The 14335-nt window shown below is 58.2% G+C and overlaps 4 protein-coding genes across 4 annotated transcripts; 2 read left to right on the top strand and 2 right to left on the bottom strand.

The window, feature by feature from the left end:
* Positions 1-56: 56 nt before the first annotated feature.
* Positions 57-1276, top strand: C8Q71DRAFT_856635 (DUF572-domain-containing protein; the record flags this gene model as incomplete). The annotated part of the gene is made up of 6 exons (XM_047927326.1): positions 57-63; positions 116-181; positions 234-318; positions 371-518; positions 573-657; positions 711-1276. 6 exons carry the CDS (start codon positions 57-59, stop codon positions 1274-1276), a joined length of 957 nt encoding a protein of 318 aa, XP_047780619.1.
* Positions 1277-1487: 211 nt separating this feature from the next.
* C8Q71DRAFT_542653 (uncharacterized protein) lies at positions 1488-6009 on the bottom strand. The gene is made up of 5 exons (XM_047919237.1): positions 4993-6009; positions 4452-4938; positions 3544-4399; positions 3324-3490; positions 1488-3262 (listed from the first exon to the last, which is right to left on the bottom strand). Exons 1-5 carry the CDS (start codon positions 5916-5918, stop codon positions 1712-1714), a joined length of 3987 nt encoding a protein of 1328 aa, XP_047780618.1. The 5' UTR covers positions 5919-6009; the 3' UTR covers positions 1488-1711.
* Positions 6010-8862: 2853 nt separating this feature from the next.
* Positions 8863-10062, top strand: C8Q71DRAFT_856633 (DnaJ-domain-containing protein; the record flags this gene model as incomplete). Its single annotated transcript, XM_047927325.1, has 5 exons — positions 8863-8887; positions 8935-9253; positions 9309-9541; positions 9596-9691; positions 9743-10062. 5 exons carry the CDS (start codon positions 8863-8865, stop codon positions 10060-10062), a joined length of 993 nt encoding a protein of 330 aa, XP_047780617.1.
* A 371-nt stretch (positions 10063-10433) lies between these two features.
* C8Q71DRAFT_752522 (fungal-specific transcription factor domain-containing protein) lies at positions 10434-13722 on the bottom strand. The gene is made up of 5 exons (XM_047923384.1): positions 13295-13722; positions 11963-13189; positions 11320-11908; positions 10513-11268; positions 10434-10455 (listed from the first exon to the last, which is right to left on the bottom strand). Exons 1-4 carry the CDS (start codon positions 13523-13525, stop codon positions 10541-10543), a joined length of 2775 nt encoding a protein of 924 aa, XP_047780616.1. The 5' UTR covers positions 13526-13722; the 3' UTR covers positions 10434-10455; positions 10513-10540.
* Between the last annotated feature and the right edge of the window lie 613 nt (positions 13723-14335).

Here is a 14335-nt window from a genome sequence, read left to right as displayed (position 1 = left end):
TGAACGACTAGAAGTTCTACTAAGTTCTAACCGTGACGACGACGAGCCTGTAAGCCATGCAAGGTCAGTACCGTGGCCAGTTGTACCGTCAAACGAGATTATTGACTGTATCTAGGCTTCAACAAATACTATCCACCCGACTACGACGGCGAGAAACATGGCAGTCTCAATGCTTACAGAGGTGCGGGCGACTTGTCATCGGACTGGGCCAGACGGACTCACATTTCTTCCAGGAAAGCATGCCCTCGGTGACCGGGCGAGGAAGATAGATCAAGGAATCCTAATTGTCCGCTTTGAGTTGCCGTTCAATATCTGGTGGTACGTCTGTTGGACCATAGTCACTGTCGAGTGTCCGTTCACGAGTGCGCAGCGGAACATGTAACAATCACATCGGCATGGGCGTCCGCTACAATGCGGAGAAGAAGAAGATTGGGAACTACTACTCGACGCCCATGTACTCGTTCCGTTGCAAATGTCATCTGTGCGACGGGTGGTTTGAAATCCAGACAGATCCACAGGTGCGTGCTTGGTTCCATTCGCGGGCATACCAAACCTTACATCACGCCCATTAGAACACGCGATACGTGGTCACATCTGGTGCTAGACAGAAGGATGAGGATTGGGATCCCGAAGAGAACGGAGGTTTCGCGGTACACGGTGTGTGTCCTATCCGTATCAGGTTGTCCTGCGTACTCAATGGTACATATCAGAGACCAACCCCAATGCGGGACCCGTGGACCCCCTCGCCGCACTCGAGAAGTCAACCGACGCCCAGAACTACGTAAACCAGGTCCAGGTTCCGCGGCTCGAATCCATCCAGTCGCTGTCTGACCACTACGGCACCGACCCATACTCGCTCTCCAAGAAGGCCCGGAAACGGTTCCGGGAAGAGAAGAAGGTCGAGAAGGCCAAGCAAGAGTCCGACGACAAGCTCAAGAGCACGTACGGGCTCCCAGAGACGCTCGCGCTCACCGCAGAGAGCGAGGAGAGCAAGGCCGAGGCGAACAAGCTGTGGCAGGAGGAGAAGCAGGCGCTGCGCGAGCGCGAGGAGGCGAAGCGCAGAAAGCTGACTCACGACGCCGCGGTGCCTCCTCGACTCGGGAAGTCGTCGCGCGTTGCTCTGCCAGCGAAGAGCCGGGGCGGTTCAGCGTCGAGTTCAGCAGTCTCATCATTGCGAGCGAAGATCCTCGAGAACACAGCGCGGCGATCACAGCCATTAGGTGCTTCGGGGCGATTGAAACCTCCCGATATTAAAGGGAGCATTCTACGTCGGTGACGATCGTCAAAGCTCCACGTCTGTAGTTGTAACTTAGCCCCTGGATGTAGCCCTACTGTTTACCGTATGGTATATCGCGCTCGATGCATTGAATGGACATGACGGACCGTCTGTGTAGATCATGTACCTTGTCGTATGCGTGAATGTCTCGTGAAGGTACCAAACTAAGTACCAATGCCACTGCCAATCAGTTGAAGTACGGGGCCGGCATCATGTCAGTCTCGCTCCGTCGCCAGGAGAAGGTCAAGAGATGCTACAGCTGGAGCAATATTCGATAGCGAGTAGACTAGTATATAGAAATACACAGCGGGATATTCAAGACACAACAGCAGATGCGACGACTGAGACGGGCAAAGAGAAACATATCCAGTGAGACACGATATCGCACACGCAGCCAAATAATGAACCAGATAAACAGAACGAGATCCACTCCGTCTATGTAATCCCCCACGGCGATTCCAATGGCTGCATTGACTCTCCCCATTTCCAACTGTCTTGCGGCTCCCAATACGCGCCCTCACCACCGTCAATCGCACCCCAAATTGACAACTGCAGCGGGTCGTCAGAGGACTCGACCTCGGCGATCCTCACGGTGTCTGCGCCAGACGAAGTCATCATATGGCTAGCACCCTCGTTATCTGAGCCAGATCCTGGACTCGTCTTCGTCGAGGACGGTGGTACCAGGTCCGGCGTTGCCGCTTTGGATGCATACTCATCCTCCTTCATGAATGACGCCCAGTCGAAGAACTGCTCGGACTCGTCCTTCAGCTGCATCGACTGCGCTAGGTCACCGACATCCGATGAGCTACCAAGGACAGAGCCATCGGGGTCGTCCGCGAGGCCAGGATACCCCTTGAGGATCTTCTCCAGCTCATCGGAAATCTCAGCCGAGATCAGGACATCCTGTTCGTCCCCGTTGGCCGTGTACATCTTCAGCATCTCAGTCATCTGCTCGATGAACTTCGTCGCATCCTCGTCCGTCTTGATGTTGTCGATGTCCTCCTGCTTCTTGACCAACTCCTCACTCAGATGGCCGTCCCACTCCGTCTTTGGCTTCTTAGGCGGCGACTGGCCCACTGGCTGCTCGAGGCTAACCAGCCCTTCGTCCTCTCGTGGTCGCTTCAAACCTGTCGCAGTTGGCGTCGCAGCGGCAGGCGCTGGCGTTGGCGGTTTCTGCGCAGCGGGTGAAGGCACCGGCACGACGATGAGTCCAGCAGCCGACGTGGATGGCGGAGTGGATGTGGACGTAGATGCTTCGCCTGGAGTGGGCGCAGATGCTGACGCTGATGCTGCAGATTTGGGAGTAGACTTCGACCGCTTCGCAGTAGCTTTGGATGCCTTTCTCGGAGGACGGTTGGGCGACTTCGGTGTTTGCGGCGAACTCGCGACGTGTACTGGGGTAGGCGCGTTGGCGGTGGGTGTGGCGGCGGAGGCGGGAGGGGTAGAGTTGGAAGGTCCAGCGGCGGGCGAATGAGCCGATAAATGGTGCGGTCGTTTCTGCGGGAGTTGCGGAGGGATGATCTGAGGCGTACTCAGGAGGTGCTGGGCCGGAGATTGGCCGGTGTGAGAAGCGGACTGAGGGACGAGAGCAGGTGGAGCAGGCTTGACTTGGGGAGTCCGCGGAACACCATTCGGAGCGAAATGGCTGGCAGGCTGCGTTGCGTGAGGACCTTGGACGTTCATGTGCTGCAGCTGCAGCTGCTGTTGCTGTTGCTGCATCTGCTGCTGCTGCTGCATCTGCTGCTGCTGCTGCATCTGCTGTTGCTGCTGCATCTGCTGCTGTTGGTGTTGGTGCTGCTGCTGCTGCTGCTGCTGCTGTTGGTGTTGGTGCTGTTGTTGTTGCTGTTGTTGCCGCGCTTGCTCGTATTTCCGGTAGCTCAACGTCCAGTTACGCCATGAATCACGCATCGAGCGGACGTGCGCCAAGGACAGCATGAAACGTTTGCCATTTTCCAGGAACTGCTTTTGCTGTAAACACGTCAAGAGCTACGACGAGAGACAAAAGTCAGAGCGCGCCCCAACAGCGTTCGACAGACAGCATACGCACCGAGTTTGTCATATTCCGCGCAGAATCATCGCTGACACCACAGACCAGCACCGGCAGCTTCCCAGTCATATTGTTGAGGTATTCTAGGAGCTCATGAAAGAGGGTGCGCCACTCGTTCTCCTCCGAGTCGGGGATGTTGATGAACGGCATGGCTTGTTTGCCTATTACTAACGGTCGTCAGACATGACACGTCTCGACTGGGTAGTACCTTTCGACATACCTCGAGTCTGCTGAAAGTATTCCCTCGTCGCCGCCAACCATTTGGCGGCTTGATCGTATTCCTGCGCAGTCGGCCAGTCCCCATTCGACACAGCGACGAACGGCTTGGGCACTTGGTGAGGCATCGGCCTGGCCATGGGTGCGCCGCCGTTCTGGGGCTGACCCATCGGCGCAGGATGGCCCTGCGGGACCATCTGCTGTTGCGCAGGACTCGCCGTCGACCCTTGCGCGGCGGGATTCATCTGGGGCGTCTGGGGGAAGCCGGGGCCCATACTATGCTGCATTCCCTGACCGGCGCCCATGGTACCATTCGCCTGCGGCTGACCTTGTTTCGCAAGGGAGCCATGGAAGTCTTGCTGTGAGCGTAGGCTCGCCTCCAGTATGTGTCGGTTCTGCTCGACAATGTTGATGACTTGCTCCGGAATCCCTGATCTCCGGAGCTCCTCCGCAGGACGACTCGCATATGCCATGAGTTCGTTGATCTGCTTCGGGTCGAGACCGGGAGGTATCGTGAGACTAGGCATACCCGTGGCGCTGTTGCCAGGCGCGTTATTTGGGGGGACGCCGCCGGGCATCGCGTTCGTCGGTGGTGCAGGCGATCCGGCATTCCCAGAAGGGGGCTGCCCCTGATTGGGAGCACCTGGCTGCCCTGCGTTGCCCGAAGCGTTCAGCGGCCTCTTCATCTTCAGCACCGACGCGACGAACATGGCGTCGAACTGTGATAAATATCGGCGGTAGATGTTCTGGAGGTGCTGAGCGACACCAGGGCCCGACTTCGCGGGTTCAGATTCGCTACCCGGGAACTGGACGAAGCCTAGCTTCGCACCGATGATGGGCCACATGTCGAACTGCAAGATCTGTTTCGAGATGGTAAGTAGGAGCACGACATAAGAATAATTATCGACATACCCGAGGCGCGCCGCCGCTGCCGAGGACCTCCGTATGCAGAGCGTGCAAGTCAATAGGCCTACCCTCAAACTGCAACAGATTCTGATCTATGGCGATGTTGTTCCGCATGCAGAAAGTAGGGAAAGCCTTGTGGAACATATCCGCGGCCATAGTCGGGAACGCAAGGGGCCGCGCCTGAGGAGGTCGCACACCGGCAGGGAGCTGTAGCGGCGACTGTGCCGCAAGCATGTTCGGCGACGCCTGAGGAGGGTTCTGGGGACCGTGAGGGAGCTGGAAAGGCGTCGGTCCAGTGCGAGCCGGCTGGTTCGCCGGACTAGGGGACATCTGGGGCCGCATCTGGGGTGTGCTGATCTGCGCCATCGGCGGTTGTTGAGGGACGGCGGGCACCATGGGTGCGGAAGGTTGAGATGGCTGGGACGAACCGACTTGCTGACCACCCATCTGCTGGAACGGCGTGGGGTGTTGCGCAGCGTCTGGTCTCCGACTACTAAACAGACTGTCAGTCCTAGTCGTGACACCAAACTCGGGACGAGATACTCACGTGTTACGCTGGGTCGCCACCCATGTACCGAAGTCCTGGTCAGACATTTGCTGGAAGCGGCCCATGTCGATGTCCTGGCTCTTCAACATTGCCACCTTCGTCCTGAACTCCTCCATGAGCTTCTCCTTGGTCTGTTGGTGTTGGATGTCGCCCGTAGACTCCTGCTGGAGCCGCGACTTGAGTTCGTGCATATCGCGGGTGAGCGCTGCCTTGCGCTGCATGATGCTCTCCATGACCCGCGCCTTCAACGCCTGTAGCTGCATCCCAGGCTTCAGCTGGCCCTGAGATTGCAACTGCTGTGGAGACGGATTCATCGTCTGGTTCATCACCATGTGTGGTGACTGCGCGTTCGGATGCGCCTGCAGACCGTTCTGCATGACGTTCTGCTGGCCCATGCCCGATTGCTGCTGCGGTTGCATCATGTTCTGAGGAAACGTCTGCTGAGCGATCTGGGGCTGCATCTGGTTCATACCCACGGCCAAGTTCTGGTGAGACGGCTGCGCGGATTGTTGGAGTGGCGGCGACTGTTGATGCGGCTGCTGCTGCTGGAACTGCTGCATTTGCTGACGGACCAAGGTTTGCTGCTGGTGCTGCTGTTGCTGCTGCATCTGTCGTAGCAGGGCGAGGTTCGTACCATTCTGCGGCTGCTGGTTCTGGGCGGCGTTCATGAGCTGCAGTTGTCGTTGCTGCGACTGGCGCGCCATAAACGCGCGCATAGCCGCAGGATCGCGTTGCGCGAGAGCCGCTACGTTGCTGTTGAGCGGGAGGCCCTGGGCATTGAACCCGGGTGCCGGGCCCTGTTGACTGTCGGTGCGAAACTGGTTTCCCTGCGACGCGAAGGGCATGGGCATTGGCTTCTGGCCCATCGCGTGGGGCTGCTGCACCGTCCCCATGCGCATATTCTGGTTGCGGAGCATATCCATCATCTGAGGGGGGGAGTCAGCACTGGTCAGGAAACAGACGAGCCACGAAGGGGACCACTCTCGACCGCCGCACGTGATGACGTAAGCAGACGGGCGTGAGTAAAGGTCCTGCCGCAAGCGAAGACGACGAGAAGGTCGACGGTGGGATGGATGGAGGACAGATGAAGGACGAAGGCTATGCTGGCACTAGCACAGCACCGAGATTGGTGGACTGGGAGGCAGGATGTGGTACCGGATGGGCCGGAGAGGGTGCGGCGTCGACGAAATGCACGGACGCACCTGCTGGTTCACGTTGGAAGCCTGCACACCATTCATTCCGTTCATGGGGTGCGCGCCGCCGAGCTGCTGTTGCGGACGCATCTGCTGCTGCTGCTGTTGCTGCTGCTGCTGACCCTGCTGGGCTTGCCGCTGCAGCCACAGTCGAGTTTGGTCGGGGGTAAGTTGCAGGCCCTGCGGTTGCATGCCCTGCGCGTTGAATTGTTGGGAATCAAGAAGTCCCTGCTGCTGGGGCGTGAGCCCGTTCGGAAAGTTGTTGGGCATCATGTTGAACTGCTGGGCCATTGCGGCACACGGGAGCGAGTGAGAAGCAGGCGCTGAGCCCACGAGCCCCGGAGAGACTGCTCTCGGTGAGCGAGTACGAGATCTGGATCAAGACAACGGGTCCTGAGTGCCGCGAGTAGGCGCGACGACGACGAGGGGCGGCAAGAGGCCGAGGAGGACGGGAGGGCGGGGCGGGAGAGTGGTGGGAGGAGGAGAGTCGGGGAGGCGCCGATGGGCCATACAGGGACATACAGCGCGGAGCTTCAACGCCCTGCTTTCCTTTCTCATCTCACCGTAGTCCACCTTGTCCTGCAATTGTCTCCTCTTTTGTTGCCCACCACAAATTCTTTCGTGTGCATATATCTGATCGTGTACAGATTTCCTCTCTGTCGTCCGCCTTGTAATGCGAGTAAGCCAAAAGTAGGCTCGTGGACGATTATCCAATCCACCAACCTGTCTGTGGCTGCGTTCATCTCCACATCCACTCTCAGGATCAACCACCCAGTGCGCACACATGATTCAGCGAGCCCGACTGCAGTACGTTGCTTTGTTCGGCGAAGGCTGTGCTGACGGCTGGCGCGAGCGGCCAACGTCCCAGGCGGTCCGCCACAGCGGCCTGTGCGGCGTTTGGCTTAGACGTCGTCGCCTGGAACGGTATCGCTCCTGCTGGCCACTCGACAGCTTCGCCTTTTAGGGTCAAAGAACCAGCCAGTTCGCCTGACTGGGTTTCGCGCGTCCCGTCGGTAGTGGCTGCGTGTCTGGCCCCGCTCAGCCTGCTGTCCAGTGTCAAGCCAGCTGTGTGCGCCCAATCATCAAGCGCCGATTGCGGTGGACAGCGCTCCGGTGTGTGCTGTGGCCTTTCCAAGACATATCCACCTGCCCGCGGGACTGCCGCTCGCTCGGGCCCACACTCCGGAATCAGGATGGCCCTGCTGGCCACGGGCCACGGCGCATGTCTGCAGTGAGTTGCGCTTCCTATACTTCCTGCGCTCACTAGAACGGTGGAATCTAGACAACGCTCCCGGTGCTTGACCCGGGGGAGCTGGCTGCTGCAAACATCCGGAGCACCGGCCAGTTTCGTTTGCTCCGGAGTGACGGCGGCTGTGACCTGTCGTCTTAGTGACTTGTTCATGGGCCTGGGATGGCAGGAGACCACCGAAGGCGCTCCCTATACCCAGATCGCACATAGACTCAAGCTCCACCGTTCTACTCTAGTACGCTGCTACCTCTTTCGAACAGACCGTCATGGAGATGCCTCTACTCATTACTGGCGATGACGCAGAGCGAGTGCTTGCTCGTCCCCGGCTAGGTCTGCCTACCGCAGCCCAGACTGACATGTTTACCCTGGTCGAAAGCGAGAATAGGAAACTATTGGCGACTGAAGGCTCGAGCATGGAGAGGCCCAGTGACCCACTCTGCGCGCCCGATGCACGCGTACACGTCTACTAACCTCGGTACACTACTATAATAGGTGTTATGGGTCGTACAAATGAAGTTTGGGCCCTACCTTCAAGACTATCCCGGCGCGCGCAAACTTGACAAACCTCCGGCTCAACGGACTGGCTACCTATTCCGCCGTTGCCCCAGACGTCGCCATTGTACGCCAATTTCTAACCGTCCATATCCCTCAAATAACTGATATATCCATTTCTCAGTACAGGGCGGAAGAGAGAGTAGATTACATACCCAATCATGATGATTCATCTATTACATAGAAGGCAATCATTTCGATTCAGAATCGCTGCCTCTACAATGGCGTGTTGCGTTACGGTCCGCGACTACGAAGTACTCAATCTCGTACGATGATTGCCGTCACTTAATCTACGCCGGGGGGCTTGTACGGGAGCACCAGCAGTTCGTCGACCAAGTTTCATCGATGCCGGTACATATTCGCGCCTTCTTTGCGCGATGCGAGGTGATTTGCTGAACGCAGTTTAAGGGTCGTGCACTGCGGCAGCCCGGCCAACCAGTCGTGAGGTCCTTGCGCTGTCCGCGTCCTCCAGAGCGTCGATGCATACCTGACTTGCTCACAGTATTGTGAGGATGGCCCTACGACCGTCGACGGCGGGCTGGTACCTGCAACGCTCGCACCGCTACTAGTAGGGTACAAAGAGCATACAACAGATCTCAGCTAAACCCCTTTCTCGCACAGTCCGACCCACGCCTTCAATGAAGCGATCCACCGCTGGTGACTGAAGTACTGTACTCGGCAATTATACTACTATGACATTGATCCACCGCTCTGGGTCTACATAAACATCCTTGTGGGTAGACGCCGGGCGTTGTCGCGCCCCACGTGACGATCGATACATGGGCTGTCAAAAATCACATGCGAGAGAGTGGCTGCAATTGATTGAGATGGAGAGAATATGCACAACAACCACTCCATGGTTCGTTGCGAACCGACATGTTCTCCTACGTCCTGAGTTCTGGTATGTCTAGCGCACTATCCAGCGAGTATCTCTGACGCCCCTCATAGCGAGCTCGTACTTCCACCTCCCAATCGAGGAGGATGAAGACGACGAGTTCCCCACCTCAAGACACATAGCTTGGTTGCCATCTACAGACTCCACGGATTCGGACGACTCAGACTCCGGATCCTCACCCGTTCCCTCCACATCCTCAACACCTTCCACTCGTTCAACGCCCAGAACAAATCGAAAGGACAGAGCGGTCATCCAAGAGATCCTGTCCCATAATGACCTCTACCAGATCATGGGAATACACCGGACCTCCCGCATAGATAAGATGACCCTCCGGAGAGCATACCTGACACGAAGTAAGGCGTGTCACCCAGAGTACGTTTCGTGTTGAGGCTACTTCGTTGCCTGTGCTTATCAGGTCCGACCGCAGCAAATTCCCGGATGACCCAGAGGCTACGCGCGCGTTCCAAAAGGTCTCCGTCGCTTACGATGTCCTCAGCAAGCCCTCCTCCAAAAGACTCTACGACTCCCAGCCACCACAGTCCTACGACATCTTCGCGACCAGGCCTATCCCGCCCGTGCAAGAGACGTTCCGTAGCGTCATAATAGGCGTATTCAATGACCTGCTCGATGGTGACCTTGACATGGTCCGGTCACTTCTTAGTACGTTACGGTCTAGCTCGTCCATGACTGAAGGCTCATGCTTTCATTTACCAGGAACGGTCAACGACCTCAATCCCTCGCTTCGAATAGGCGAAGAGGGCATCAACTCTGTCCTCGTCTCCCTCCAAGCCATCCGCGAACGCGCCCTCAGTGAGTCTCCATTCATCCCTTCCCACCACAAGACTCCTGACAACCGCGCAGCCTGCCGGACCTGCATCCTCGCCCTCCACCACGAACTCACCCACCTGCTCGAGGTGCAGCGTGCCTTCCACGACCTCTCCTACTTCGACATCCGCCGGCGCTCCTGCCTGACCATCCGCCTGGCGCGGCTCACCGTCTCGCTGCCCATCGCGCTCGAGCGTGCACTCACCGAGCAAAACGCGGACGACATATACGCCGCGGACGGTACCCGCGATGGCGTCGGCGGTGCGGATAGGACCGCCCTCATGAACGCACGTGTGTACCGTCTCCTGAGGGGACTGGTCCATGTCTTAGAACGGATGGAGCACGTCCTCAAATGATTAGAGCATCTCCATTCCCTTTTGTCGGACTCATATCTCATTGCTATTCATTTCGTGCTCTATCTGGGGCTGTAACGTATTGCTGAAAGGGTCGCCATGCCCTTCTACCACTTAGATGCTCGTACCCGGCTCCACATTCCTCATCATTATTTAGAGTATCTGACATGTAAAGCTCGGTGTCGCGGCGTGGGTGACATCGGAGCGGAGAAGCGTACTGATATAGACGAATAACACACGTTGTCTTGCATACCGAGAACGAAAGCAGAATACGAGGAAGGACAGCATAACATCGCAAGGAAGACACTACTAGTGTACAGTATCGAGGGAAGCACGGAGTACAAGCTATCGCGACAGGGGGGTAACGGAAGACATAAGGATAATCTCAACAGAAAACTAGGCAGAGTAACCGTCAATACACCACGCTTGCATACCTCACTGGCCAGACCTCACCGATCTAGCACGCCAGACCACCAACAGCTCATCGACGCATCCACATATGCGTCGTCTGCGGCGGCGGACCACCGGATTCAGTGTCCTTCTCTTCCAACATGTACGACTCCTGCGACGGTGGGTATGCATACGTGCCCAACGGCTGAGCCGCAGATACTGCCGCCAGCAGCGTGTGCATCTCCTGTCCGCCACCGCTCCCAGCAGGGTTGGGGGGCGGGGGGCCATGGTGTCCCGGCGGCGCCTGGTTCTCCGGGTAGAACGGGAAGAACAGTCCACCAGGCACCTCCGGCATCTGCTTGCCCTCCACAGGCGTGCCCGGCAGCCCGCCCATGTGCCCCGGGCTCCCCTTCACGCCGGGGTACGCGGGGCCCACCGTCGGGCTCGTCGTCGGCGTGCCGTGCGGCGACATCGACACGTCGTCCCAGTCGCGCTCCCAGATGAGCATCGGCTGGTACATCGGCTTCACCGTGCGCAGATCCACGTTGAGCACCTTCTCCGCGAGCCGTTCAATCAGGGAGTGGTCCCCGTTCACGTCGCGCCTCTCCCAGCGCCAGCGGAACTTGGGTAGGATGTCGACGGCCATCCAAACGTCCGCAATCACGTTGTCGCGCGGCACTTCGAAGCAGCGCGACATCTGCCCGTACAGCATCACCATCGCCGCGATGTGCACTGGAATGGGCGAGACGAAGAACGTGATGTCCGGGAAGCGTATCAGCTGGTTGTGCACGACGATGATGTTGTGCGAGGTCACGACAGCTGCAGCGCGCTGTTAGTCACTAATCACCAGCTCATAACAAAAACACGCACCGTCAGTTAGCGCACGGAAGCGCGGTTGATATCCGAGCTCCGTCGCACTGAACAGCGCCCGTAGCAGCAGGATCCTCGTAATCCCAATCTTCAGCAGCGTCAGCCCCTGGTCCTCAGTGATATCCGCTACGATCTTGGCACGCTGGTCCTCAGGCATGTTATGGTTATTCAAGAAGAACCACTTGTAGCTCTCCGGCAGCTGACTCCGGAAACTCGCCATGCTCTTCATGATGCGTGCGGCGTGTCGCATGATGGTATCTGCGCTCTGCCGTGTCGGCGAGTACAGCGAGTTGATGATGTCCGCCTGAATGTCCACGAGCGGCGCAGACAACACGAAGTGCTCCGAGATGTCCTTGCTGCGCGACGGCTGAGGGGTATTGGAGTCCGACGGAGCGATGGCCAGCGGTCGGCCGAGTAGAATAGACGTGCCACGGTCATGCAGCACGACGATAGCCCAGAGCCGAATCCGGAGCTGCATCTCCTCCTCTGTGAAGATGTGTGACTGCGAAAGAGGGCTATGGTGCAGCCCGAGCTCAACGGCGAGCCGCACGAGACTGCCAACCAGGCGCCAGAGGGTCCGTCCAGTGCGCTGGCGGCCCGCATCATCAGTGGATTGCGCAACAACCTCGGCAGCAAGACTCACCTCGGTGTACAAGTACCAGTGTAATAAGATGAGCGCTTGCAGGCTAGACAGCACCACCCGTAGGTCAGGCTTCACAGCTAGCGCACGCTCGAAAAACTCTTCGTGTTCGGGCCAGTCAGGTGGCATGAGCTTCTTGGATGCCGTCGGGCTTGTCGGCGGCTGCAGAGCTTCCTTGTCGACGCCATTCGAGCGCGCGTTGAGCTCGCTTAGAGTCCCGAGCGCGAGGATGAGGTAGACGCTACAAATGTAGCCTGGATCGTTCAGTACCTGGCGCGCCTCGTACATCGCGTCGAGCGTCTGCTGGAACTCGGGCCTCGAGAATACCGGTCGGTGGAAGTTGAGCCGCGTGAAGTAAATGTCGACGATGTGCTGTACCATTCCGCGGTCTTTCGGCAGCCAGACTGAGATCTTTTGCGATGTCGCGGTGTCGCGCCGCACTTTGACGGTCAACCACTTGGACTTGTCCCGTGGCTCTGCGATCTCTTGATCCCGTCGAGACATCAGTCCACCTGAGCCCACCGCGAGGTCCTCTTTCTCGCGCGCCGGTAGCTCCACACCCGCGACAATGTCCATGTCCACGCCAAAGCTCTTCACAAGGGCCCGCGTATCGGACATGTCGCGCGCCAGAGGGTCTTGGCCTTTCACTTCGTGTGATGACGACGGCCGCTGGGGGCCCGCATTAGGCTGTAGGGGGTGGTGGAATGCTGGTCCGGGTCCAGGAGCAACATACATGTGCTGGCCGTACGCCGGATGGGGGCCTTGCATCGGCATGTGAGGGTGAGGCGGAGGGTACACACCAGGCGGGGGAGGACCATATGGCATCATCGGCCCAGGTCCGTAAGGCGGCATCATTGGCTGCCCATGATACGGTGGGTATCGAGGCGGCGACCCGCCCGGGGGTAGTTGTGGTACTTCATTGCGGAGTGGATACGGCCGTGCGCCCGATGCTGGCGGCGAGCCCTGCTGCTGCGCCGTGAACTGGAAGGTCGCTGTGACTGCCGCTTCGCTGTACTCTATGTTGATCCCCTCCCGCGCACAGATGTCGTCCAGGTTCTCGAGGGTGAAGTCCGGGTTATGGCGCTTAAGCAGCGCATCGCACTGGAGAAGCTGGCGCTCGATGCGCTCGGTGTGCCCGCGAGGGGTAAGCGTCTGGCGATGCCTGTCTTCTTGGTGGCATGGAGTGCCTGCAGTCGCACAAGCGGTACAACGCGGATGCTTGGAGTCGCACTACAGGGAGAGAGGGAGGTAGGCAGTTAGCGCGACTGCGACTTAGCGAGGCCGCGAGGGCGGGCGGACGGGAATTTGCCGTCGGGCTCGCCCGGCGGGACTTGCCTTGATTTTCTTGCTCCTGCACCGCGCGCATGCCTCATGCGACCGCCGCAATCGTCGGGGCTCTGCTGGTTGCGCAGGCTCGTCACCTTCTCCTTTTCTACGCTTGCGGCTCGTCGACGGCGGGGGTCCGGGTTGCTGGGCGGATTGCTGATTGGGATCGATCTGCAGAGCGGATTGGAGCGATGAATGCGCCATGTTGAGGTCTCCATGCGGGGGTAGGAGGTGTGCCATCGTGCTATCGAGCTCGTCGCCGCACAGACCGTCGAGGTGGACGTCGAGGACGATGAAGACGACGCTGATTATCAACCGCCGAAGTCGCAGCGCTCGTCGGGCGTTTGTACCCCGTACACCGTGACCTCTGACACTGCGAATAAGCGCCGGTCCAGACGACCTTGTTTAGCGCGGCGGAGGACTCGACGACGACGACGACGACGACGAGTTCATTGAGCCACCAGCCGAGGTATAATGATGCCTGTAAGTATGTATAAGATGATCATCTGCACGCAGCGCTCGTCAATGAACTCGTTCAGAGTGTACTGCAACTGCGTACTCACAATTAGATCATCCCTGCACCCAACCCCGACTCGGACGTAGTTATATCACTTGCTCCTTCAGGAGGAACCTCGAGGCTACCATGCGTAGTATAGGCTGCTCGACAGAGCTGTATCGAACCAACAAAATGCACGTGTTCAGTAGTAGCAGATTGGATAGACAACCACCAACCTTCGGGATAGTCGCTACTCCGGGCTCGCGCGCTGCCAGGCTGGGTGGCAAATAGTCACCGGTCACCGGTCAAAGCTTGCCGCCCAGATATTGCTTGTAAGACGTGATATGCATGCATTACTGTATGGTACAAGATGGTACATGGTGTACGTCAAGCAGTGCAATAATTGAGTATGTCACGCGAACGTACCGCATGCCGCAACCTCCGCGGACACTAGGTTTCCCGACATCTGTAGCAAGCTGCAGTGAATTGTCTTTTGTGATCGCAGAAGGATGACAAAGTTCCCGATAGCGATGGCCTGAAACTTGGAGTATAAG

Source organism: Rhodofomes roseus (assembly GCF_022264815.1).
Source record: "Rhodofomes roseus strain CIRM-BRFM 1785 chromosome Unknown C8Q71scaffold_7, whole genome shotgun sequence".
Lineage (NCBI taxonomy): Eukaryota > Fungi > Basidiomycota > Agaricomycetes > Polyporales > Fomitopsidaceae > Rhodofomes > Rhodofomes roseus.
Note: the sequence above shows the minus strand (reverse complement) of the source record. Positions and strands in the feature narration are given on the sequence as shown.